The sequence below is a fragment of the Theobroma cacao genome, chromosome 3 (assembly GCF_053813885.1).
Source record: "Theobroma cacao isolate CCN51 chromosome 3, ASM5381388v1, whole genome shotgun sequence".
In the NCBI taxonomy this organism is placed as follows: domain Eukaryota; kingdom Viridiplantae; phylum Streptophyta; class Magnoliopsida; order Malvales; family Malvaceae; genus Theobroma; species Theobroma cacao.
The window spans coordinates 45,609,905-45,635,762 of record NC_142641.1 but is presented as its reverse complement, the minus strand read 5'-3'; the positions used below and the strand labels follow the sequence as shown (position 1 = coordinate 45,635,762).

Here is a 25,858-nt window from a genome sequence, read left to right as displayed (position 1 = left end):
TGAGCAACTAGATAAGTGATTACTTTCAACCTTTTTTTGTAAATATTTTCATATAAAGTAAAGATTAGAGGAGAAATATAAAGCAAGGATTCTAATTATTTGATCTAGAAAAGAAAGAAGAAGAAGAAAAAGAAGCTAGCCTAATTAGAGTTATTGCTTGAGAATGAGATAAGCAAAAATATAAAGAGCCACAGACAGAAATGTTGAGATGACTGTAATTTGGGTGGGCATTTTTCCTTTGTCACTCCTCAAGGCAATGGCTCCATAAATTGGCAAGCAATTCAAAACAATGAACCCTGCTAATACCATCTGCAAAGCGAGGCCTTCCTTGTTGCTGCCATTATCCCAAAACTCTGTTAGTCCCCATGCGAATGAGAATAAGTTGATTATTGCTGCCATTGTCAATGGCACAAATAAGGGGGAAGGGACTCTGAACTCAAAAATGCTTTGGCCGTATCTCTTGCTTTGTTCATCATCAAGCACCTTGCTTGTTAGGCTAAAACCATGAGTGGAAATCCCTAAAGACTTGAGCAGGTACTCAACTGAACTGAACAAGAAACATGAAAGCCCCCTTATCATCCACATCCTTTGAGCATTCCACCACCTTCGAACAGTGCCTCCAGCTAGGACAAAGTCAAGGAAATCTTGCCCATAAGCGCCAAGGAAAAGAAAAAAATATAAGAAACACCATGGTTCTGATACCTGCAACACGATTTTTTTTTCTTTCTTTCATTTCTGGCTTCAGTGAATAGATTGAACTCAAATAAATAATCATGTACAGTTCATCAATGCTCATACCTTTGGAAAGATGCTGACTTTATTGAGCAAAGCTAGCTGGGGGAGGAAAGAATAAAGGGTGATCGGGATGCACCAAATAGGCCAGAATGCATAGTGAGAATAAGCTAATCCCATCACAATGCCCATAGAACGAGAACCGAAGATGAGAGTGTTATATTTGGAGAAGGTCACTTCTAAAAGACCAATGCACCATCTCTTGCATTGACTAAGTAAATCTAAAAGGGTAATTGGCACATCCCCTAAAAATGCAGCCCTCTCGGGATGGCAGAATAAGCTTTTCCATCCTTCACTCTGAAGTCGATATCCTGTGTAAAAGTCTTCAACCAAAGATCCATATCTAAACCCATTCTGCATACATATCAAGAAACAATCTTAACATATTTGTTGTAATTTAAAGCTTTTTACTAGACATTGTTCTAGAGAGTGACTAATGAGCTTACTTTGGACCCCCAATGTTCAGTTTGGTTTTCATAATCGCAACCTGCTACATTGTGTGCCAATGACAAAATTTTTTGAGAATTAATGGGCTTGTCTACCACATGGTCTGGGTTGAGTTCAGGGATTTTCGGTGGCACCAAAGTTGATGGCCCACCGAAGAAAGCTCGTCGGCAAAAGAAGCAGCCGGATCCCACATAATTTGGACCCATTAGCCCATTAAAACCCATAGGATTAATTTGGAACAAGCGTTTATACTCAGAAGCATAGATGTCAGTTTGGTTGAGGCCATGAAATCGTTGGGGAAATTGAATGTATGCCAATTTTGATTGAAGTGTAGGGTCTGTTAGATAACATAGCACTCGGAGAGGAGTTTGAGGATCATTCGAGTACATGTCACAGTCTTGGGTCAAGATTAATGGCGCATTGGTCATAATAGCTGATACTCGTAACTTTCAAACATTCCAAATTTTAAGAGAGAATTAGAAAGCATAATATAAAAACTAATCAATTGGATAAGATACCAGAATAAGTCGTTAGATCATCTAACCCATACCAGAACATTCAGAGCTCCAGCTTTAAAGTGGTGAGGAGAAGTCTTACTTTTCTGTCTCGAGACATAAATGAGATTTGGCAAGAAATTGCCTAAAACGTCCCTATCTTTGCTCTTATCTAAGATAACCTGCTCATAGTTCATGTGCCACCAGTAAATTGACCTTGTCAAAGTAGGTACTAGATAGTACTTTTATTTCTCTTGAATAATTTAATTTATGATTGATTATAGCTCTAATCTTGAATGTAAATCACCTGAATGACAGTAGGATGATCCATACGAGTAAACCCATCGGTCCATTTACTAAAAGCTTCTCGATATTCATTGTCTACAATGTATTCGTCACTAATTTCCCCTTTATCAACAATGTGTTCTACCTTCACTTTCATAGTCTTGTACATCATCTGCAATAAGATTAGTATCCAGAAGCGGTATTATCTTGAAGCATCTCTTACTTTGAACATCACCCGAATATTTCTAAATAAGATAAAATTACTGATGAATTGATTTTAGCATACCGAAAGCAAGTGGATATATAGTAATTTTGCTGATCCATAATTGTAACTTTATAAAAGATTGTGGCAATTGTCAGAAAACACCAAAAAAAGGCTTATAGTAACATGCAGCCGCAAAGCCTAATTAATAAATATAGAAAGCAATATATATATATATATATATATATATATATATATATATATATATTTATGTGCATGTGTCATATTAGAAGCCAAAACAATAAATGTACCGACCTCTGAGACTTGACCTATGCAAGCACAGAAGAAGCCTCGTGATCAAGCTCTATCCCTTTTGTTCTTCAAGAAATTAAGTTAGAATAAAAAGCTTTCAAAGATGTGCCTTGTTATCTATTTCTTGTACAGTTGAAATGATGACTAATATTGTTACTGCCTTACTTCAGGTTTCTTTGGATTCACGCACAGGTTCATTAATTGTCTAGATACATATGGTTTAGGCGTCAAGTTTAAGACAAATCCTAATCTTCAATTGGAGTATTGAATTGACAAAAACAAAGGCTGACCACTGAAATGATAGCATGATAAAGTTAGCGGGCATGAAGGGCTGATTTGTAAAGGTTTCTTTGTCTGAAAATGACCGGATTGACGGACAAACGCCTGACACAACTAATTTAAATTATTGAGTTTTGTCGTCCATGGACCAAAGCTACATATACGAGATAAGTTGCAATAAACATCTGTATCGGGTTTTAGGTTTTGGGTTAAAGTTAATTTATCTCTCTTACACACACTATATATAAATATATATTTATATATTAATCAATTTTATCACAAATCTGAATTATAAAGTAACCAGACCAAAAAGATTTATGCGAATACCAACTAAGATTCGTATATGGCTTTTTATGGTGAATGGGGACAACCCACGTGGGTAAAGAACTAAAGACCATGATTGATAATTAATTATCTATTGCACCAATGGGACCCTAGATCCCCTTTCCGACTTCCAATAATTACTATAGTATAATATATTTAGTATTAGGACCTTTAGAAAAACCATGATGAATATTCCAACACATTGATCACGCTAATATATTTTTATATAATTTGTTTAAAAAAGAATACCAACCTGACCTTTTGTTTTTGTTGGAAATTTAATTTGGATCAAACTTATTAGTCTATCAACTATCATAAGTAAGTGAACACCCAAATTAAATTAATTATCAATATAATTTTGTATAAAATTACTTAGGCATGGAATTGATAAGAGTAGTAACTTATGAAATTGGTTTTTTCAATTTGTTTAGAGAAAATACAGAAGAGAGTGCATGTTTGAGTGAATTAATACCTTAATCTTCTCAATCTCAGGGCTCCAGGAATGATCAGTAGATGCAAAATACACTTCAGGGCTCCTTTCCATCATATTATGCTCCCTGCAAAATGGTAACCAGTGACTGGCAAACTTAGCGGCCTCCATGAAAGCAAAGAGAGTGAAGGCTGATCCTCCATCGTCCGATACATAGACCGAAATCTTCTCTGTTGGATAATCATAAGCCATCAACGAGAGGGCTGTGTTCACCACATTCATCGGTGGCTCCTTGTAAGGATCAGCCGTGCATATGAACACGTCCAACCCTGGGAAATCTTCTTCCTTGATGATTTTTCTGAGGTTTTCGGGGAACTCCTTGCGACGAATTGGGCACACTCGGAAAGCTTGTGCGCCGGTCCACATGAAGGCAAGAACGAGATCAGAAATGAGCAAGGAGAGGCTCAAAGAGAAAGAGAGTAAGCTGGTTGCTGAGTATATAAGTGTTTGTGCATGGCGATAAAGTAGAGCTATAATAGCAGAGGCGTAAACCGCCGCAAAGAGGCGGTTCAAGGCCGTGCGCCTGAGAGGTTCAAACTTGTGAAGAGGAGGAGCATGGGCAGTGCGCCCTGCTATTAGACCTCGGCCGCCCATAGTTCTTGGCTATATCGATGGTGTAGACACTATTTTTATATGTTTTGTTTTCACATTTCATTTCATTTTATTTTATTTTATTTTGTTTTATTTTAGTTTTATGTTATTTATTCTATTAGTTATCTGAATCAAGCCCAGTACTCAACCATTAAAGAAAAATCGGAATGAAAAACCTGGGTAACCAGTGAGGAAAAGCCCTACAACCTACAGCAAAAAAAAAAAACCTAGAAAACTAGACTAGAAATCTAGCAGCCGGCATAACCACAATCAAACAATAGTCAAAAAAATAAAAATATATATATACAATATGGGAGAGGCAGGAGGTTAGTTTTTTTTGTGTTTTCGGTTTGGGTATTTTCTAGAGGGAAAAGGTTTGATTTTTTTAGGGAGATCTGGTCGGATAGCCGGCAAGAAGAGGGTTTGATCTTTTGGAGCCGGCAGAGAAAGAGAGAGCTCGATTTCTTTGGGCGGCGGTGAGGAGATCCGGTTTAGGCTAACGAAGGGGGAGAGCTGGTTTGGGTAGCCGGCGGTGAGGGGATCTGGTGCAATTTGGCCGGCCAAAGGAGAGAGGGCGATTTTTGGGGGTTCGGCGGTGAAGAGTTGAGAGTTTGAAGGGAAAAATAGAAGCTTTTAGAGGGAAGGAGGAAGTAACCGGTTTGTAGAGAGAGAAGAGAAAGGAGAACAGTGACGACAGGAAAGACAAATAGCTTATAGAGTTAGAGTGAGGGTTCTTAAATGACGTCGCATGGTTGCCAAAGGAGCAGATCTTTCCCTTCCTTCCATAGGCGGCACACTTTGGGGGGCCGTAGAGAAGCCAACTTATTGGAGTGGGCCTTTGATTTTGGGTCAGCTTAGCCCAGAAGGTAAACTATTTATTATTTCCCTTGACTCTTTTGTGGTTTGGGTTGATTCATCTTAGTTGTCCTTAGGATTATTGTTTAATCATTTAGGGTTAGTTTTAGATTACTATAGCATAATGTTTTAAAATCCTTAGATATTATTTTTAGATTTAAGACAGTAATGCAAATAAAGGGATATAAATATATATATATATATATAAATATAAATGATATAACAAAAGGTATATATAAGGCAGAGATAAATTTAAATGTAGGAGAATATTTATTAAAGATATTTAAACTTAGGTAAATGAAGCAAATATGCAAAACAGAAAAAAATAAATTGCTAAATGGAATATGTTTATAGTGATGGAGTTAGGGAGATAAATGATATATATTAAAAATATAAATGAATGAAATGATAGGTTAAAATTTACATATAGATTAAATTAAGTAAAATAGGAAATTATTGAGCTGCTAGTGGGGTATTCTTGAATAAACATATAAAAGAGCATGTGAAATATGTATATACATTAGATTATAAAATACATTTAGCGAATAAGCATACCAAAGGAATCTTATGTTAAGTATAAAAATAATGGTAAAGTTAGTCAAATAATTATACTAAGATAGGTATGAGGATTAACCTTAGAAAATTAAATTTTTTTAAAATACCGTAATATTAACTATAGGAATATATATAAACGATATCGATGATGGGACATCCATCCGGAATGCGAGGAGTCGCAATTCCGGACGAATTTTCCCTAAGCTTTGAATCCGAATTAAGACTTCATCAATACGATGGGAGGGCTCGATTTTAAGATTTTGAGATTTTTAATTTAAATAAATAAAAATTATTATACAATAAATTAGACAAAATATAATATAAATATAATAAATATAAAAATGGATGATATATAAAATAATAGATAACATATACTCATTTAAGTTGTTAAGAGTTAAAAATAAAATTATAAAAATGATACTCATAATAAATAAAAGAAGTGAAATATTCAATAATGCAAATTCATAATAATGGACATATTTAAAGTGTAAAGGTTAAATATTAGGTTATGTAAAATATATGCAATAAATTTATAGGCGTAATAAAAGGGGAGTAAAATATATAATAAAAAGGGAAAACATCAAATAAAAAATATATACAATTATGAAATAAGATGTCTTAGCAGGTGTACACTTAAATAATATAGAAACATATATAATTCATAATATACATATTTATAAAAAGAAATAAAAAAGGGGAAGTCTTAAGGAAAATAAAAGACATATGAAGACCTAAAAATAAAATAATGAATTTCATATGCATAGTATGCATCATTATTGCATCGTACATGTCATAGCATATAAGTATTTATGTTTACGAGTATTAGTCCCGATGATGAGATTTTTTCGAAAAATCTTGAGAATGCGAGTTTTTTTCGAAAAGTTCATTAGGTGAAAGGATATCCTTGAGTCCTACCAATACAATAGAAGGGCTCGAGAAATATTTTTAATAAAAAGGCTCTTGCTTGTAATAGGTTTACATTCATAAAACATAATTTTTCCTAAAACATGTACGATAACCCTGAGAATGGGATTTATATTTCAAATTTGGAAGGTAAATTTCTCAGATAATTCTCTAGGTGAAAAGATGTTCTCGGGTCTCACCAATACGATGGGCGGATCCAAGAAATATCCTCAATAAAAGGTTATTCGTCTAACATTATTTGAATTTTATGCTATACACTTCATGAATGCCTCATGTTCATGCTATACTCATACAGTCAAATAAAAATATTTTAATTAAGGATAAAATAAATGAATAATGATTAAGGAAACATAATAAATTTAAGAATTAATTAAGACTCCAATAGGATAATCTATAATCAAATGGTACCATTCGTGGAACAGACGTCACGGAAGTACTAATTCTTCCTCGAGCATAATCGTACTCTCGAACTTAGTTCTAAAAAATCGTAGATCAATTTAAAATTCTTTCGACAGACTTAAATTTAATTTAAGACCTCGTCGATTAGAATTGAGTCAATAATTGCCTAATCACACTTAAAAAAGATTGGTAGCGATTCTTAATTTTTTACCACATCCAATGGTCGGGTTCGCGGACCCCGCACGTTATGACAGATGAATGTGATCAATCTATGAGTTCTCTTGCATTTAGTGTACGGTAATAATCACACTTCTATTATAATTTATAGGCCATACAAAGGAGAACTATTCAGCATAATATGCTTTGTATGTGTGAAAGCAGGGAGAGCAATTAGGTAGTTTAGTCTGTCATATTTAAAGACCATATGGATCAAATGTTTTTAAAAAATTGACAAAAATCGATTAAACATAAAGAAAGACCAAACTAATCAAATATTAAATTAATTAGGTCGATTCAGTTTTGAACCAATAGATTAAAATTAATCATTTTTTTTATAAATTTTATTTATAATTATAAAATATACAAATAATTTAAATATTAAAAAAACATAACATTTGTTCCTTCACTTACATAATTATGACTTTTTACATAAACTGTCAAATTAACATTTAAGATTCAACATAACAAAAAGTCAAAAATAATTTTTTTTTGGAAAATTAAGTCATTCATTCCATAAAGGGAGTCCAAAAACTAACAGAGGAGAGTAGAGGACCGATTGGTAGTCAGTCTTGACCATCACAATACAGACTGGTAACAAGAACACTAGTATCCTTTCCTGGTCCTACAAAGGTAAAAAAATAATAAAATTAATATCCACAAAATAAAACTATCTAACACAAGACCATTAACCATCGTAAATTATCAACTTGAATCGTCTTCATGACTTGGTTCTTCACATTCACTTACATAGTAAAAGATGATTAAAAATGAATAATTATGTAAAAAGTTATCAAAGTTAACATTCACCTCAATTGAAGTGTGAAGAATGAATTTTTAACTTTTTCACTCATCAATAGTCAACAACAAAAATAGAATCCACAATCCCAATCTTTGATATCTTTAAAATGTATAAACAAAAAAGAATTAAAAAACTAAGAATTCAAAAAATAAAAAAGAAGAAGTGAAAATGTTAAATGTATATTATATTTTATGTAAATTTAAAAATAATATATAATGTTATATTTATTAAAAAATATATAAAAATTTAATTTAGTTTTTTAGTCGATTTTATTTGATTTAGGTGAATAATTGGTCTGATTTAATTTTACTCACCCCTACGTGGAAGTACTACATGAGATTCGAACGAAAATAATTTTAATTTTATATAATTTTCTTTTTTTATAAAAAATTTAATTTCATTAGCGACAAATTTTCAAAATATCTAGATTATTTATAAAATATAAATTTTGTTGAAGTTCAAATCACAATTACTTAATGTCAGTAGTATTTTCACTGTCATCATCTGAGAGGGAGATCGAACGGGGGAATGAACTGTGTGGGCATACGATTAATCCAGTTGCCTTGAAAGTTTGCTTTCGAAAGTTCGTGCGCCTCTTTGCAATTGCTGCACCACGCCATTCGCTTTTCAAGAGCTTTTTGAACGACAGACTCGCTTGATAAGAACTGATCATAACCCTCTCATCCAGTGCTATTTGTTCTTATTTTTTAATGTTTCAACTTAATTTGATTCTGAAAAGACTGAAAAAAATTGTATAAAAACTGGGAAAAGTTCTATTTAGGATTTGTAAAATAGTGGTAGGCATAGTTACTATATATGGATAACTATCAAATCCTGAAACTTTAGTCTCTTGTGACAGAAAAAGCATCATAAAAGGAAACACAAAAAAACGGTGTTCCTGTGCTAGCAACATCACTTGAGAATGATAGAAGCTACTGCATAAAGAGCTGATGCCAGAAATGTTGCTGTAATAGTAGTTCTAATAGGCATTTTAATTTAAAAATTAAAATGATTAAATTACACACCTCCAAATTTTGAGCTATTGTTGAAAGTGGTTTTACCTTAATGTTTTCTTCCTTAGAGCTGCCAGAATGGCCTGACGCAAAGTAAACATCCGGGTTCCTGTCCATAATGTCATTCTCCCTGCAGAATGGTAACCAGTGACTTGCAAACTTAGCAGCCTCCATGAAAGCAAAGAGAGTCAAAGGTGATCCTCCATCGTCCGATACATAGATCGAAATCTTCTCCATTGGATAATCATAAGCCGTCAACGACAAAGCTATGTTCACCACACTCATTGGCGGCTCCTTGTGAGGGTCAGCCGTGCATATGAACACGTCCAACCCTGAAAAATCTTGCTCCTTCACACTCTTTTTCAGGTTCTCCGGGCTTTGTTTGTGACGAATTGGTACATACGGAAAGCTTGTGAAGCTCCCCACATAAAGGCAAGAACAAGATCAGAGAAAAGCAAAGAGAGGGTTATGAAGAAAGAGATCAAGGTTGTGGAATGGAGAAATAGAGTTCGTACATGGCGGTAGAGTAGAGCAAGGATGGCGCATGTGTAAACTGCCGCAAACACGCGGTTCACGACCATGTGTCGGAGGTGTTCAACCGTGTGAAAAGGATGAGGGGCATCGGTGGGTGCCAGGGCGCTAGTGTAGTGCCCTCTCCTACCTAGAGCCTCCATTTCTATGGGTGATTATGGTATTGGGCAGCTGGAGGCTTTGTCTTTGTAAGTGCTGGGCAATGAGGTAATGGCTGGTGCAATTGATCACATGGAAATTAGTAATGAATAAAGTGGTATACCATATTTTTTGTTAATAAAAAAATTACGAAATAGATATGAATTCCATATCCTATATTAAGACTGTAAGTGGTACTACACAGTTTGTTGGAGTATTTTAAAAAATAATCCTTATAAGATATTTTAAAAAATAACTCTAAAAAATAAGATGTTTTCAAAAATATATTTAACTGTTTTTAATCAAATGGGATAAAATTAACCTTAATAAAACCTCTTTATATCAAATGCACATGATATTACATGTTATGTACATGACGTTACACTCCATGTACAAAATCATGTTACACACCATGCACATGATGTTATAGACTATGTTGAAAAGTGTTATTGTTACAAGTCATTCTTAATTAAACCTCTTGGTATCAAGTGCACATAATGTTACACATTATGCAAATGACGTTACACGCTATGTACAAAAACACGTTGCTCGTCATGTTACACACTATGCACATGATGTTACATGGCATGCACATAATGTTACACACCATGCACATGATGTTACACACCATGCACATGATGTTATATATCATGTTGAAAAGTGTTATTGTTACACTTTATGTGCAAAAACATGTTACACGTCATGGTTAAAAAAAGTTATTACACTCCATGATGAAAAAAAATATTATTATTACACGTCATGTAAAAAAATATTGTTATTACACATCATGTATAAAAACATGTTACACGTCATGGTTAAAAAAAGTTGTTACACGCCATGTTGAAAAAAAATATTATTGTTATACGTCATGCACAAAAACATGTTACACACTATGTTGAAAAAATGTTATTATTACACGCTATTTTGAAAAAATATTATTATAATAAGCCATATTTAAAAAAAAATTGTTACACTTTAATGCCTGAAATGTTATTATTACTTACGAATCAAAACTTCCAATCCTTTCAACTTTTTTTAATTTTTTTTATAATTTGACATCGATTAAAATGTTTCTAACATGTTTTGATAAATCAAAACACAATTTTCCTTATGTAAAACACCTATTTTAACTAAAAATAGAAAAAAATTTCATTTGAAGAGAGAAATTGATAAAATTAAAGAAAGTTGGACGGTAAAAGAGAAAAATCGAAAGTAGAGATGAAAATGAAGAAAAATTGTGATGGATGGTGTAATTTATTTGAAATGATTTCAAGTTATTTTTGTCAAATCATAGCTAAATATGACTAAAAATTGTTAATTTTATTTTGCTGATTATTTTTAAAATCAAGTTATGAAATTGATATTTTTCACAATTTTTTGTAATTGATTTAGTATATCAGTGATATCTGCTTGTTGACTTTCTAAATTGATGAGATATATTGATAAATAGGAAATGAAAAAAGAAATAGAGTGTCTCAATAGCGTGTCCATGTGAACCACTTTGGAATTTGCATTGATCAGTGGTTGTATATCTAAAGGTGGAGCTAGGCATTAACGATGAGAAATGAGAGACAGATCATGTTTTTTGGGGTTACTAGCAAATGAAAGTGAAAGACAGGAAGTGAGCAACTAGATATATGATTACGTTCAATATTTTTTTTTAAATATTTTCATATAAAGCAAAGATTAGAGGAGAAATATAAAGTAAGGATTCTAATTATTTGATCCAGAAAAGAGAGAAAAAAAAAAGAAGCTAGCCTAATTAGAGTTATTGCTTGAGAATGAGATAAGCGGAAATATAAAGAGCCACAGACAGAAATGTTGAGATGACTGTAATTTGGGTGTGCATTTTTCCTTTGTCACTCCTTAAGGCAATGGCTCCATAAATTGGCAAGCAATTCAAAACAATGAACCCTGCTAATACCATCTGGAAAGTGAGGCCTTCCTTGTTGCTGCCATTACCCCAAAACTCTGTCAGTCCCCATGCGAATGAGAATAAGTTGATTATTACTGCCATTGTCAATAGCACAAATAAGGGGGAAGGGACTCTAAACTCAAAAATGCCTTGGTCGTATCTCTTGCTTTGTTCATCATCAAGCACCTTGCTTGTTAGGCTAAAACCATGAGTGGAAATCCATTAAGACTTGAGCAGGTACTCAACTGAACTGAACAAGAAACATGAAACCCCCCTTATCATCCACATCCTTTAAGCATTCCACCACCTTCGGACAGTGGCTCTAGTTAGGACAAAGTCAAGAAAATCTTGTCCATAAGCGCCGAGGAAAAGAAAAACATATAAGAAACACCATGGTTCTGATACCGACAAAACGAATTTTTTTTTCTTTCTTTCATTTCTGGCTTCAGTGAATAGATTGAATTCAAATAAATAATCATGTACAGTTCATCAATGCTCATACCTTTGGGAAGATGCTGACTTTGTTGAGCAGAGCTAGCTGGGGGAGGAAAGAATAATAGGTGATCGGGATGCACCAATTGTCAGTTAAAATCCTACTATGCAAGTATACATATTGAATAGATAGTATATTAGCAAGCAGAGTATCGATCCCACAGAGAATTGATTTAAAACTTTACTAAGTACTAAAATTAGAACAATTTAATCTTATCAAAATAATCAAAATTAATTAATTAACTAAAACTAATTAACTAAAAGTAAAACCAACAAGAAAAATCAAAATAATAATAACTTTAGACAATATCAAATCAAACAAGCCTAGGATTACAATATCCCTCACACTTTATCTAAATCTTACCTCTCTTCCTTAACTTATTTCAACGGGTTGAATTGCTAACCTAGAGTCCTCAATTATTTATAAGGGTCTCCCGACTCGTCCTATAAAAATATATATTTTAATCAAAATACTATATCCCTATGTGAATTGAAATTAAAACAGACTCATTAAGTTCAGGTTCTAATCTGGCTACATATAGCCTATAAGTATATCCCTATCCTATATGCAAATTAATTAATATGATCATATGCTATCCAAATTTTAGTCTACTCTAAACTCCCTTTTCCAAGTTTGTTTAGGTTCCTAAATCAATTTAATTGGTGGCCAAGCAAAAAGCATTAAGAACAAATTGGAATAAACAATTCAAATCCCATTAAAATAAATAAGATAGAGATTAAAAATTTTAGACTACATGTGAGTTCAATTGCAATCTTAGAAAAAGAAATTTAGCTACTCATAATCGCAAAATAAAATAACATTGTATAAAATTCAACCATTGAAAATATCAAGAACGATAAAAGCTAAAGAATAAAACAAAACAATATTTGTCGTCTTGATCTCTAAGTTTCAACCTCAACTTTCATTTTCTTGAATCTCTCAAAAGTTCCCCTAATGTTATTAAACAAATCTTATTTATACTAATAAACTTAACCTAAAGTTCCTTAAGCTGTCCTAGGGTTTAATTGGGCTTAAAAGTATAATAAGAGGCCCAAAATTCAATTGTCAATCTTTACAAATTTTCATTCCCGGTACAGTATGTCTATATATTTTCAGATGCAATTTTCTCTATCTTCAAAGCAGAACTGGGCAAAGTGATCTTCATGAAAGTTGTATCTCTGTCTCTTAGCTTTCCACTGATCCATGAATTGTATCATTTGGAGTTCTGTAACTCAAGATATGGCCAAAATACTAAAGCATATGCAAGCAGATTTTAGATCTTTTAACATCTTACTTTTCAAAATTAAGCCCAATCACTTTTAATCTTACAAAAGAAATATAAAAACTAATAAATCATAACCAAATTAAAAAGAATAATAGGCCAGAATGCATAGTGAGAATAAGCTAATCCCATCACAATGCCCATAGAACGAGAACCGAAGATGAGAGTGTTATATTTGGAGAAGGTCACTTCTAAAAGGCTGATGCACCATCTCTTGCATTGACTAAGTAAATCTAAAAGGGTAATTGGCACATCCCCTAAAAATGCTGCCCTTTCAGGATGACAGAATAAGCTCTTCCATCCTTCACATTGAAGTCGATATCCTGTGTAAAAGTTTTCAACCAAAGATCCATATCTAAACCCATTTTGCATACATATTAAGAAACAATCTTAACGTATTGGTTGTAATTTAAAGCTTTTTGATAGACATTGTTCTGGAGAGTGATTGATGAGCTTACCTTGGAGCCCCAATGTTCAGTTTGGTTCTCATAGTCGCAACTTGCTACATTGTGTGCCAATGAAATTTTTTTTTGAGAATTAATGGGCTTGTCTACCACATGGTCTGGGCTGAGTTCAGGGATTTCCGAGGCACCAAAGTTGATGGGCCACCGAAGAAAGCTCGTCGACAAAAGAAGCAGCCGGATCCCACATAATTTGAACCCATTATCCCATCAAAACCCATAGGATTAATTTGGAACAAGTGTTTATACTCAGAAGCATAGATGTCAGTTTGGTTGAGGCCATGAAATCGTTGTGGAAATTAAATGTATGCCAATTTTGATTGAAGTGCAGGGTTTAATAGATAACATAACACTCGGATAGGAGTTTGAGGATCATTCGAGTACATGTCACAGTCTTGGGTCAAGATTAATGGCGCATTGGTCATAACAGCTGATACTCGTAACTACCAAACATTCCAAATTTTAAGAGAGAATTAGAAAGCATAATATAAAAACTAATCAATTGGATAAGATACCAGAATAAGTCGTTAGATCATCTAACCCATACCAGAACATTTAGAGCTCCAGCTTTGAAGTGGTGAGGAGAAGTCTTGCTTTTCTATCGTGAGACATAAATGAGATTTGGCAAGAAATTGCCTGAAACATCTTTGTCTTTGCTCTTATCTAAGATAACCTACTCACAGTTCATGTGGCACCAGTAAATTGACTTTGTCAAAGTAGGTACTAGCTAATACTTTTATTTCTCCTGAATAATTTAATTTATGATTGATTATAGCTCTAATCTTTAACGTAAATCACTTGAGCGACAGTAGGATGATCCATACGAGTAAACCCGTCAGTCCATTTACTACAAGCTTCTCTATATGCATTGTCTACAATGTATTCATCACTAATTTCCCCTTTATCAACAATGTGTTCTACCTTCACTTTCATAATCTCGTACATCATCTACAATAAGATTAGTATTAGAAGTGGTATTATCCTGAAGCATCTCTTACTTTGAACATCACTCGAATGTTTCTAAATAGGATAAAATTGCTGATGAATTGATTTTAGCATACCAAGAGCAAGTGGATATGTAGTAATTTTGCTGATCCATAATTGTAACTTTATAAATGATTGTGGCAATTATCAAAAAACACCAAAAAAAAGCTTATAGGAACATACAGCCGCAAAGCCTAATTAATAAATATATAAAGCAATATATATTTATTTATTTATTTATGTATGTAAGCCAAAACAATAAATGTATGACATATGGGACTTGACCTATGCAAGCACAGAAGAAGCCTTGTGATTAAGTTCCATCTCTTTGGTTCTTTAAGAAATTAAGTTAGAATAAAAAGCTTTGAAAGATGTGCCTTGTTATCTATTTCTTGTATTGTTGAAATGATGACCAACATTGTTACCGCTTTACTTCAGGTTTCTTTGGATTCATGCACAGGTTCATTAATTGTCTAGATACATATGGCTTAGGCGTCAAGTTTAAGACAAATCTTAATCTTTAATTAGAGTGTTGAATTGACTAAAACAAAGGCTGTCCACTGAAATGATAGCATGATAAAGTTAATGGGTATGAAGGGCTGATTTATAAAGGTTTCTTTGTCTGAATAACTGTACTAATTGATTTTATTCAGCATATTACACTTTATATGTGTGAAAGCAAAGAGAAAATAATTAATTTTATTTTAATGATTATTTTTAAAATCAAGTTATGAAAATGATATTTTTCACAAATTTTTGTAATTGATTTAATATATCAATGATATCTGCTCTGCTGACTTTCTAAATTGATGAGATATATTTCACCTAAATGATTACTGGGAAATGAAAACGAAATAGAGTGTCTCAAAAATGTGTCCATGTGAACCGCTTTGCAATTTGCACTGATCAATGGTTGTATATCTCAAGGCGAAGCCAAACATTAATGATGAGAAATAAGAGACAGATCATACTTTTTGGGGTTACTAGCAAATGAAAGCAAGATGAAAGTGAAAGACAGGAAGTGAGCAACTAGATATATGATTACCTTCAATCTTTTTTTTTAAATATTGTATATAAAGCAAACATTAGAGGAGAAATATAAAGCAAGGATTCTAATTATTTGATTCAAAAAAAAAAAAAAAAGCTTGCCTAATTAGAGTTATTGCTTGAGAATGAGATAAGCGAAAGTATAAAGAGCCACAGACAGAAATGTTGAAATGACTATAATTTGGGTGGGCATTTTTCCTTTGTCACTCCTCAAGGCAATGGCTCCATAAATTGGCAAGCAATTCAAAACAATGAATCCTGCTAATACCATCTGCAAAGCGAGGCCTTCTTTGTTGCCATTATCCCAAAACTCGGTCAATCCCCATGCGAATGACAATAAGTTGATTATTGCTGCCATTGTCAATGGCACAAACAAGGGGGAGGGGACTCCGAACTCAAAGATGCCTTGGCCATATCTCTTACTTTGTTCATCATCAAGCACCTTGCTTGTTAGGCTAAAAGCATGAGTGGAAATCCTTAAGGACTTGAGCAGGTACTCAACTGAACTGAACAAGTAACATGAAAGCGCCCTTATCATCCACATCCTTTGAGCATTCCACCACCTTTGGACAGTGCCTCTAGCTAGGACAAAGTCAAGTAAATCTTGCCCATAAGCGCCGAGGAAAAGAAAAACATATAAGAAACACCATGGTTCTGATACCTGTAACACGATTTTTTTTTCTTGCTTTCATTTTTGGCTTCAACAAATTAATAGACTAAATTCAAATAAATAATCATATAATTTCATCAATGCTCATACCTTTGGGAAGATGCTGACTTTGTTAAGCAAAGCTAATTGGGGGACGAAAGAATAAAGGGTGACCGGAATGCACCAGATAGGCCAAAATGCATAGTGAGAATAAGCTAATCCCATCAAAAGGCCCATAGAACGAGAACCGAAGATGAGAGTGTTAAATTTGGAAAAGGTCACTTCTAAAAGGCCGATGCACCATCTCTTGCATTGACTAAGTAAATCTAAAAGGGTAATTGGCACATCCCCTAAAAATGCAGCCCTCTCAGGATGGCAGAATAAGCTCTTCCATCCTTCACACTGAAGCCGATATCCTGTGTAAAAGTCCTCAACCAAAGATCCATATCTAAACCCATTCTGCATACATATCAAGAAACAATCTTAACATATTGATTGTAATTTAAAGCTTTTTGATAGACAGTGTTCTGGAGAATGACTGGTGAGCTTACCTTGAAGCCCCAATGTTCGGTTTGGTTCTCATAGTCGCAACCTGCTACATTGTGTGCCAATGACAAAATTTCTCGAGAATTAATGGGCTTGTCTACCACATGGTCTGGGCTGAGTTCAGGGATTTCCGGCTGCACCAAAGTTGATGGGCCGCCGAAAAAAGCTCGTCGGCGAAAGAAGCAACCTGATCCCATATAACCTGGACCTATTAGCCCATCTAAACCCATAGTATTAATTTGAAACTCTCGTTTATACTCAGAAGCATAGATGTCAGTTTGGTTAAGGCCATGAAATCGTTGGGGAAATTGAATGTAAGCCAATTTTGATTGAAGTGCAGGGTCTAATAGATAACATAGCACCCGGAGAGGAGTTTGAGGATCATTCGAGTACATGTCACAGTCTTGGGTCAAGATTAATGGCGCATTGGTCATAACAGCTGATACTCGTAACTTCCGAACATTCCAAATTTTAAGAGAGAATTAGAAAGCATAAAATAAAAACTAATCAATTGGATAAGATACCAGAATAAGTCATTAGATCATTTAACTCATACCAGAACATTCAGAGCTCCAGCTTTAAAGTGGTGAGGAGAAGTCTTACTTTTCTGTCTCGAGACATAAATGAGATTTGGCAAGAAATTGCCTAAAACGTCCCTATCTTTGCTCTTATCTAAGATAACCTGCTCATAGTTCATGTGCCACCAGTAAATTGACCTTGTCAAAGTAGGTACTAGATAGTACTTTTATTTCTCCTGAATAATTTAATTTATGATTGATTATAGCTCTAATCTTGAATGTAAATCACCTGAACAACAGCAGGATGATCCATACGAGTAAACCCATCGGTCCATTTACTAAAAGCTTCTCGATATTCATTGTCTACAATGTATTCGTCACTAATTTCCCCTTTATCAACAATGTGTTCTACCTTCACTTTCATAGTCTTGTACATCATCTGCAATAAGATTAGTATCCAGAAGCGGTATTATCTTGAAGCATCTCTTACTTTGAACATCACCCGAATATTTCTAAATAAGATCAAATTGCTGATGAATTGATTTTAGCATACCGAAAGCAAGTGGATATATAGTAATTTTGCTGATTCATAATTGCAACTTTATAAAAGATTGTGGCAATTGTCAGAAAACACCACAAAAAGGCTTATAGTAACATGCAGCCGCAAAGCCTAATTAATAAATATAGAAAGCAATATATATATATATATATATATATATATATATATATATATTTATATTTATGTGCATGTGTCATATTAGAAGCCAAAACAATAAATGTACCGACCTCTGAGACTTGACCTATGCAAGCACAAAAGAAGCCTCGTGATCAAGCTCTATCTCTTTTGTTCTTCAAGAAATTAAGTTAGAATAAAAAGCTTTCAAAGATGTGCCTTGTTATCTATTTCTTGTACAGTTGAAATGATGACTAATATTCTTACCGCCTTACTTCAGGTTTCTTTGGATTCATGCACAGGTTCATTAATTGTCTAGATACATATGGTTTAGGGGTCAAGTTTAAGACAAATCTTAACCTTTAATTGGAGTGTTGAATTGACTAAAACAAATGATGTCCACTAAAATGATAACATGATAAAGTTAGTGGGTATGAAGGGCTGATTTATAAAGGTTTCTTTGTCTGAATATGGCCGGATTGACTGGCAAACACCTGTCGTAGCTAATCTAAATTATTGAGTTTTGTCGTCTATGGACCAAAGCTACACATACGAGATAAGTTGCAATAAATATATGTACAGGGTTTTAGGTTTTGGGTTAAAGTTAATATATCTCTCTTACACACACACACAATATATATATATATATATATATATATATATATATATATATATATATTATATTAATCAATTTTATCACAAATCTGAACTATAAAGTAACCAGACCAAAAAGATTTATGTGAATACCAATTAAGATTTATCTCCTCTCTAGTATCGGGCTTTTTTTGGTGAATGGGGACAACCCACATCGGTCAAGAACTAAATACCATGATTGATAATTTTCTATTGCGCCAATGGGACCCTAGATTCCCTTGCTGTCTTCCAATAATTACTATAGTATAATATATTTAGTATTAGCACCTTTAGAAAAACCATGATGAATATTCCAACACATTGCTCATGGTAATATATTTTTATATAATTTGTTTAAAAAAGATTACCAACCTGACCTTTTGTTTTTGTTGATATGGAAATTTAATTTGGATCAAACTTATTAGTCTATCAACTGTTATCATAATTAAGTGAACACCCAAATTAAATTAATTATCCATATAATTTTGTATAAAATTACTTAGGCATGGAATTGAAAAGAGTAGTAACTTATGAAATTGGTTTTTTCAATTTGTTTAGAGAAAATACAGAAGAGAGTGCATGTTTGAGTGAATTAATACCTTAATCTTCTCAATCTCAGGGCTCCAGGAATGATAAGTAGATGCAAAATACACTTCAGGGCTCCTTTCCATCATATTATGCTCCCTGCAAAATGGTAACCAGTGACTGGCAAACTTAGCGGCCTCCATGAAAGCAAAGAGAGTGAAGGCTGATCCTCCATCGTCCGATACATAGACCGAAATCTTCTCTGTTGGATAATCATAAGCCATCAACGAGAGGGCTGTGTTCACCACATTCATCGGTGGCTCCTTGTAAGGATCAGCCGTGCATATGAACACGTCCAACCCTGGGAAATCTTCTTCCTTGATGATTTTTCTGAGGTTTTCGGGAAACTCCTTGCGACGAATTGGGCACATTCGGAAAGCTTGTGCGCCTGTCCACATGAAGGCAAGAACGAGATCAGAGATGAGCAAGGAGAGGCTCAAAGAGAAAGAGAGTAAGCTGGTTGCTGGGTATAGAAGTGTTTGTGCATGGCGATAGAGTAAAGCTATAATAGCACAGGCGTAAACCGCCGCAAAGAGGCGGTTCAAGGCCGTGCGCCTGAGGGGTTCAAACTTGTGGAGAGGAGGAGCATGGGTAGTGCGTCGTGCTCTTAGACCTCGGCCGTCCATAGTTCTTGGCTATATCGATGGATGTGATCAATCTATGAGTTCTCTTGCATTTAGTATACGGTAATAATCAAAGTTCTAGATTATTTATAAAATATAAATATTGTTGAAGTTCAAATCACAATTATTTAATGTCAATAGTATTTGTCATCATCTGAGAGGGAGACCGAACGGGGGAATGAATTGTGTGGGCATGCCATTAATCCACCTGCCTTGAAAGTTTGCTTTCGAAAGTTCATGCGCCTATTGGCAGTTGCAGCACCACGCCATTCGCCTTCCAAGAGCCTTTTGAACGACAGAGTCGCTTGATAAGAACTGATCATAAGCCTCCCATACAGTACAATTTGTTCTTATTTTTGAATGTTTCAACTTAATTTGATTCTGAAAAGACTGAAAAAGATTGTATAAAAACTGGGAAAAGTTCTGTTTAGGATTTGTAAAATAGTGATAGGCATAGTTACTATATATGGATAACTATCAAATCCTGAAACTTTAATCTCTTGTGACGGAAAGAGCATCATAGTTAAAGGAAACACAAGAAAACAGTGTTCCTTTGCTAGCATCATCACTTGAGAATGCTAGAAGATACTGCATAAAGAGCTGATGCCAGAAATGTTGCGGTAATAGTAGTTCTAATGGGCATTTTTCCTTTGTCACTCCTCAAAGCCACGGCTTGGTAGATTGGCAGGCAATTCATCACAATGGACCCTGTTAGGAACAAATGCATAAAAAGCCCTTCCTTATTACTGCCATTGAGGAATTTGATCAGCCCACAGATGAATGAGAATAGGTTAATTATTGCTGCCATTGTTAGTGTTACAAACATGGGTGATGGTACCCCAAACTCAAAACGCCCTTGGTCATATCTTTTGCTCTGCTCATCGTCGATTACCTTGCTGGTCACATTGAAACCCTGAGTGGAAATGCCAATGGACTTGAGAAAGAACTCAGTTAGTCCAAACAAGTAACATGAAAGTCCTCTTATCATCCACATTCTCTGATTGCTCCACCATCTTTGGATTGTTCCCCCGCCTAAGACAAAGTCTAAGCAATCTTGCCCATATGCTCCAAGGAACAGGAACATGTAAAGGAAAAACCATGGTTCTGACACCTGAAAAATTAAGCAACTTCTTTTACGTTCAATCAATTCCATGGCAAAGATTAGTATCCTGTTGTTTGAAGCTACTATAAGGAAGCATATGTACCTTTGGGAAGATACTGACTCCACTATGGAGAGCAAGCTGAGGGAGAAAGGCATATGTAGTGATTGGAATTGACAAAGCGGGCCAGAATGCATAGTATGAATAACCTAGCCCCATCAAGAGCCCCATAGCTTTGACACCATAAGTTATAGTACTGTATCTTGAAAAAGCCACTTCAAGGAGGCCGATTGCCCACCTCTTGTTCTGGCCAAGAGCATCAAGCAGGTTGAAGGGTACATCTCCCAGAAATGCAGCCCTTTCAGGGTAGCAGAATATGGACATCCATCCTTCACATTGCAACCGGAAACCTGTGTAATAGTCCTCCACCAGTGACCCATACCTAAATCCGATCTGCACAGATGATTTTTCCACATAAATACAACTATAATAGGCTTTTATCAGCCAAAATGATGGATTAGTTAATTAAATGAGTTTACCTTAGAGCCCCATTTGGTCTGGTCTTCATAGTTGCATCCTGCAACATGGTGTGCCAGTGCAAGAACTGATTGAACCGTGATGGGTTTGTTTACAACACAATCCGGGCTTAGTTCCTTGATTTCAGGTGGAACCAAAGTTGATGGGCCACCGAAGAAAGCTCGCCGGCGAAAGAAGCAGCCAGTTCCCACATAATTAGGGCCGGATAGACCATCAAAGCCGATAGGATTAAGTTTAAACAAATGTTTATGCTCACAAGCATAAATGTCACTCTTATTGAGCCCATGGAATTCTTGAGGGAACTGAATGTAAGCCAATTTGTTCTGAATCTTAGGGTCTAACGCATAACACAGGACACGGATAGGTGTTTCCGGATCATTCGAATACATGTCACAATCTAAGGTTAAGATTAGTGGTGCATTGGTCATGGCAGCCGATACTCGGACCTTTAAATTAGAAACACAGGATTGACTATTTAGAGAAGAAGAAGAAGAAGATAAACATAATTAATGGTAAACTTTAAATATTTTGTGAGAGCATATACCAGGACATTAAGGGCACCAGCTTTGAAATGGTGAGGCGATGTCTTGCTCTTCTGCCTGGAAACATAAACCAGGTTTGGCAACCAATGGCCTGCAACGTCTTTGTCTTTGTTTTGCTCCAGTAAAACCTGATTATTATAACACAATTGTAACGTTATAGAAAATGATCAGTTGTTTGACAGTGATTACTTTTGAGCTCAAAGAGAAGCTCAGGAAAGGTATTTGTGTTGCAAAACCTGAATCACAGTAGGGTGATTTTGACGGGTGAATTCATCTGTCCATTTACTAATAGCGTGACGGTCCTGATAGCTGGTTATGTATTCCTCACCAACCTTACCTGTTTCAACAACGTGTTCCACTCTCACTTTCATGCTCTCGTATATCATCTGCAGCAAACATTAAGATTCAAAATTGAAAGTCCAAAAAGAACAGGTTCGCGTCGACAGCAGGGTTCGAACCTGCGCGGGCGGTGCCCAACAGATTTCAAGTCTGTCTCCTTAACCACTCGGACATATCGACCTTATGTTCATAAGCTATTCTTTTTTGATTATGGATGTACAATTTCTGTAAATCTAAAGATTAGTTTAGAGTGTTATGCTATCCATCTACGATCGATCTTGCACATAGAACCTTCAATATATATATATATATATACTTGTAATAATTGCAGCTACTTAAAAATTAAAATCCTAGTAATTAAATTAATTAGAATTATTTGGGATAGGCTTTGATTTGGATGGGTTGTTGTATACGTAGCCAACGCCACTCTCAGCCGCCCTTTGGACACAGTTGGTACAAATCGATGTCACCATCTTTATCTTTGTCGTCTCCACTCCATATATAAACCAGACAGGCCGCCAATTGATTAGTCATTACATCAACGTTATTTGTCCTACTACCACCTTGGACAAAATTTCCAGCATTTACGGAGAAATGACGATTTCCCTCTGCCCTTTTTTGACTTGAAAAATTAAAAAATCCCTAGGATTTTGTATGAATTTTGAATATTTTCTACAAAACAAATATTAATTGCTTGAGTGCTCGCAGAATCCAAAGAGTTTGATTGGAACCTCAGTCGTGGATAAGGTGGCTTTAATTTCTACAGCCTACAAGGTTGATAAGTTAGTCGTCCGATGAGGTTGTATGACTTGAACCCATGTATCGTGACACAATATCTTTTATAATTGTGTAACTACAAAGATTATATTTTAAATATAGAGATCAGTCTTTTCAAAATGAATTAATTAAATCTAGTGATCTAACATTTTAAAGTTATCGGACAGTCAAGCAGAACAATTTTTAGCTAATGATCTTAAACATACTTAATTTTTCAGGTAATTTTTTTTATTTCAACTTGTAATTGCGATTAAGATTAGAAAATAAAGAAATTAAAGATGGTAAATAGTTATTAGCTAGTTAATTAAATGGTTTTAGGAATGGATTTTACCTTAATCTTCTCAGTTTCAGGGGTCCTTGAATAATTGGATGCAAAATATTCATCCGGGCTCCTCTCCAATATATTGTTCTTCCTACAAAAGGGTAACCAGTGGGCAGCAAACTTAGCAGCTTCCATGAAAGCAAAGAGAGTCAATGCCGATCCTCCATCGTCTGATACATAGACCGAAATCTTCTCCGTTGGATAATCATAAGCCATCACCGACAAGGCCGTGTTCACCACTCGCATTGGCGGCTCCTTCCAAGGATCAGCCGTGCATATGAACACGTCTAAGGCTGGAAAATCACTTGTTTTCATGGCCTTTTCGATGTTTTCAGGGTATTCCTTACGGTAAACAGGACGCATGCGGAAAGCCTGTCCGTTGGCCCACATGAAGGCGAGGATAAGATCGGAGATGAACAACGTTAGGGTTACGTAGAAAGAAACTAGGGTTTTGGAGTAGAGGAGTGTTTGTGCATGGCGATAGAACAGAGCTAAGATGGCACACGTGTAAACTGCCGCGAACACACGGTTTAAGCCCGCTCGGCTTGAGGGCTTAAGCGTGTGAAGTGGAAAAGCATGGGCGGAGTAGGCGGTGCTGCAACCTCTCAGATGGTGTCCTTCCATGTTTGTTGGCTTGCGGGTTTGAAATTTAAACTGGGGCAGTGTTATTTATAAACCAAGCAGTGAAAATGGATGAATGCTAGTACATGAACCACACGCTTGTGGAAGTCTTTGTCGGAAACAAGAACACGACTCCATTGAGTTCTCTAATTACTCCTTGATATTTGTTAACATGCTATTGCTTATACACGTTAATTTCTGTCCAATTCGACACAAAAAATCTAAAAATTTAAGAATTTTTTTCAAGTGAATAAGAAAGAAAGGTAAATTTGTTTTATAATTTGAGATTCTTACAAATTTAGCTAATCTATTAAGTACTTACATTTTCAATCCAAAAGATATACTTATCAAGTGAATATTAATGTAAGATTGTAACATTTTATCTTACACAACTCCATAACACCCTCGTTATTCTAACTATTTCACCCCTATAAAAAAAAAAGAATCTACCTCAATTTTGGTATCTTTTATAGGTATTTCATATTAGCGAATAATACTTAGATTGATTCTGATATCACTTGTTACGTATTTACATTTTCAATTCAAAACACAAACGTGAACAAAAAATCCTTACTTATAAGTCCAAAATTCATGTTATCTCTTATTGATGTAGAGTTCATGACAAATCGACACATAAGATATTTATATATGCATGCTTCAAATTATTGAATTTGAGGTCTATGGTTTTCGTTTAGTAACTGAGATATTACCAAGTCAGGTGAAAAATGATCATGATTCCCCATTTACAGATTTGTAATAATCATAATTAACAGCAATGGCACCAACAATATATTGATGGCTTTGCCTCCCACGGACCATACTTCCCCAATTTCATAAAAGCTCAGGACACTTGACTAAGACCTGCATGTGTGACATATATATCTATTAATCAACAAGTAACAGAACAAAGACGATTAAAGATTCATGGATTCTTATTTCTACACTTGTAATCATCGAGTGCTTTGGTATCACATATTACAACCCAATGTCACCCAAATTGAATGAAGGATGAACAAGAGGTTCAGATCACACCAGATGTTTATCACAGAAAAATCCAAAATGGGTTTTTAAAGATTGGCCTCTCAAAACTTGTCATTGAATTTTCTATGTATATTGATCGACATATATGTGCATCAGGAATTAAGGGAAACAAAGACTTTAGAATGAGATCCCCTGACTGATTCCTGAGCATTCATAGTAACAACACCAGAATAAATATATAAGATGCTTTGATTATTCTTTCGTGCTTATATATTCGAGCAGCCATTGATAAGTTTCAAGAGTTAGGTAAGAATATCTTGTAGTATCTATCATTGCCTTTGTAATTAGTGGTCCAAGACTTCCAAGTTTCTGTCTCATCTCCTATTTTATATGCCAGCGAGTTTGTAGGGTTCTAATCGCAATACCCCCATTTTCTGCAATTTGACTTGGTCATACTCGTAACATATAGAATTAGACTAAGGAATCTCATATAATCCATCAGGGGATGGAAGATATTTTTCTCTATTTCTTGTCATTAGTTGATGACTTCTTCCTATCTTTCAATATCAATGGATTTTTCC

At 34.8% G+C, this 25,858-nt stretch overlaps 3 protein-coding genes, 1 long non-coding RNA gene, 1 other non-coding gene and 1 pseudogene across 7 annotated transcripts; 1 reads left to right on the top strand and 5 right to left on the bottom strand.

Annotated features, from left to right (window-relative positions):
- LOC18606740 (cellulose synthase-like protein G3) lies at positions 1 to 4,219 on the bottom strand. Its single transcript, XM_018117643.2, has 6 exons — positions 3,608 to 4,219; positions 2,041 to 2,190; positions 1,790 to 1,915; positions 1,239 to 1,685; positions 799 to 1,146; positions 1 to 702 (listed from the first exon to the last, which is right to left on the bottom strand). Exons 1-6 carry the CDS (start codon positions 4,217 to 4,219, stop codon positions 151 to 153), a joined length of 2,235 nt encoding a protein of 744 aa, XP_017973132.2. The 3' UTR covers positions 1 to 150.
- Positions 3,296 to 4,314, top strand: LOC148763869 (uncharacterized). Its single transcript, XR_016025188.1, has 2 exons — positions 3,296 to 3,453; positions 3,628 to 4,314. It is a non-coding gene; the product is annotated as an uncharacterized LOC148763869 (long non-coding RNA).
- Positions 4,315 to 8,496: 4,182 nt separating this feature from the next.
- LOC108661195 (cellulose synthase-like protein G3) lies at positions 8,497 to 14,748 on the bottom strand (annotated as a pseudogene). The gene is made up of 7 exons (XR_016025187.1): positions 14,599 to 14,748; positions 14,348 to 14,473; positions 13,796 to 14,243; positions 13,436 to 13,703; positions 12,067 to 12,144; positions 11,503 to 11,990; positions 8,497 to 8,961 (listed from the first exon to the last, which is right to left on the bottom strand). The product of XR_016025187.1 is annotated as a cellulose synthase-like protein G3 (transcript).
- A 1,058-nt stretch (positions 14,749 to 15,806) lies between these two features.
- LOC18606739 (cellulose synthase-like protein G3) lies at positions 15,807 to 20,394 on the bottom strand. 2 transcript variants are annotated; one of them, XM_088804306.1, is made up of 7 exons: positions 20,271 to 20,394; positions 19,450 to 19,823; positions 17,834 to 17,983; positions 17,583 to 17,708; positions 17,032 to 17,478; positions 16,592 to 16,939; positions 15,807 to 16,492 (listed from the first exon to the last, which is right to left on the bottom strand). In XM_088804306.1, the coding sequence occupies exons 2-7, from the start codon at positions 19,804 to 19,806 to the stop codon at positions 15,944 to 15,946; spliced, it is 1,977 nt and encodes a 658-aa protein (XP_088660432.1). In that variant the 5' UTR covers positions 19,807 to 19,823; positions 20,271 to 20,394; the 3' UTR covers positions 15,807 to 15,943. The 2 variants fall into 2 exon arrangements, with proteins under 2 accessions (XP_088660432.1, XP_017973133.2); XM_018117644.2 differs by lacking the exon at positions 20,271 to 20,394 and having other exon boundaries at positions 19,450 to 20,061.
- Positions 20,395 to 20,529: 135 nt separating this feature from the next.
- Positions 20,530 to 24,329, bottom strand: LOC18606738 (cellulose synthase-like protein G3). The gene is made up of 6 exons (XM_088804307.1): positions 23,685 to 24,329; positions 22,474 to 22,623; positions 22,240 to 22,365; positions 21,698 to 22,141; positions 21,264 to 21,611; positions 20,530 to 21,169 (listed from the first exon to the last, which is right to left on the bottom strand). The coding sequence occupies exons 1-6, from the start codon at positions 24,297 to 24,299 to the stop codon at positions 20,624 to 20,626; spliced, it is 2,229 nt and encodes a 742-aa protein (XP_088660433.1). The 5' UTR covers positions 24,300 to 24,329; the 3' UTR covers positions 20,530 to 20,623.
- Positions 22,675 to 22,756, bottom strand: TRNAS-UGA (transfer RNA serine (anticodon UGA)). The gene has a single exon. It is a non-coding gene; the product is annotated as a tRNA-Ser (tRNA).
- Positions 24,330 to 25,858: the final 1,529 nt, after the last annotated feature.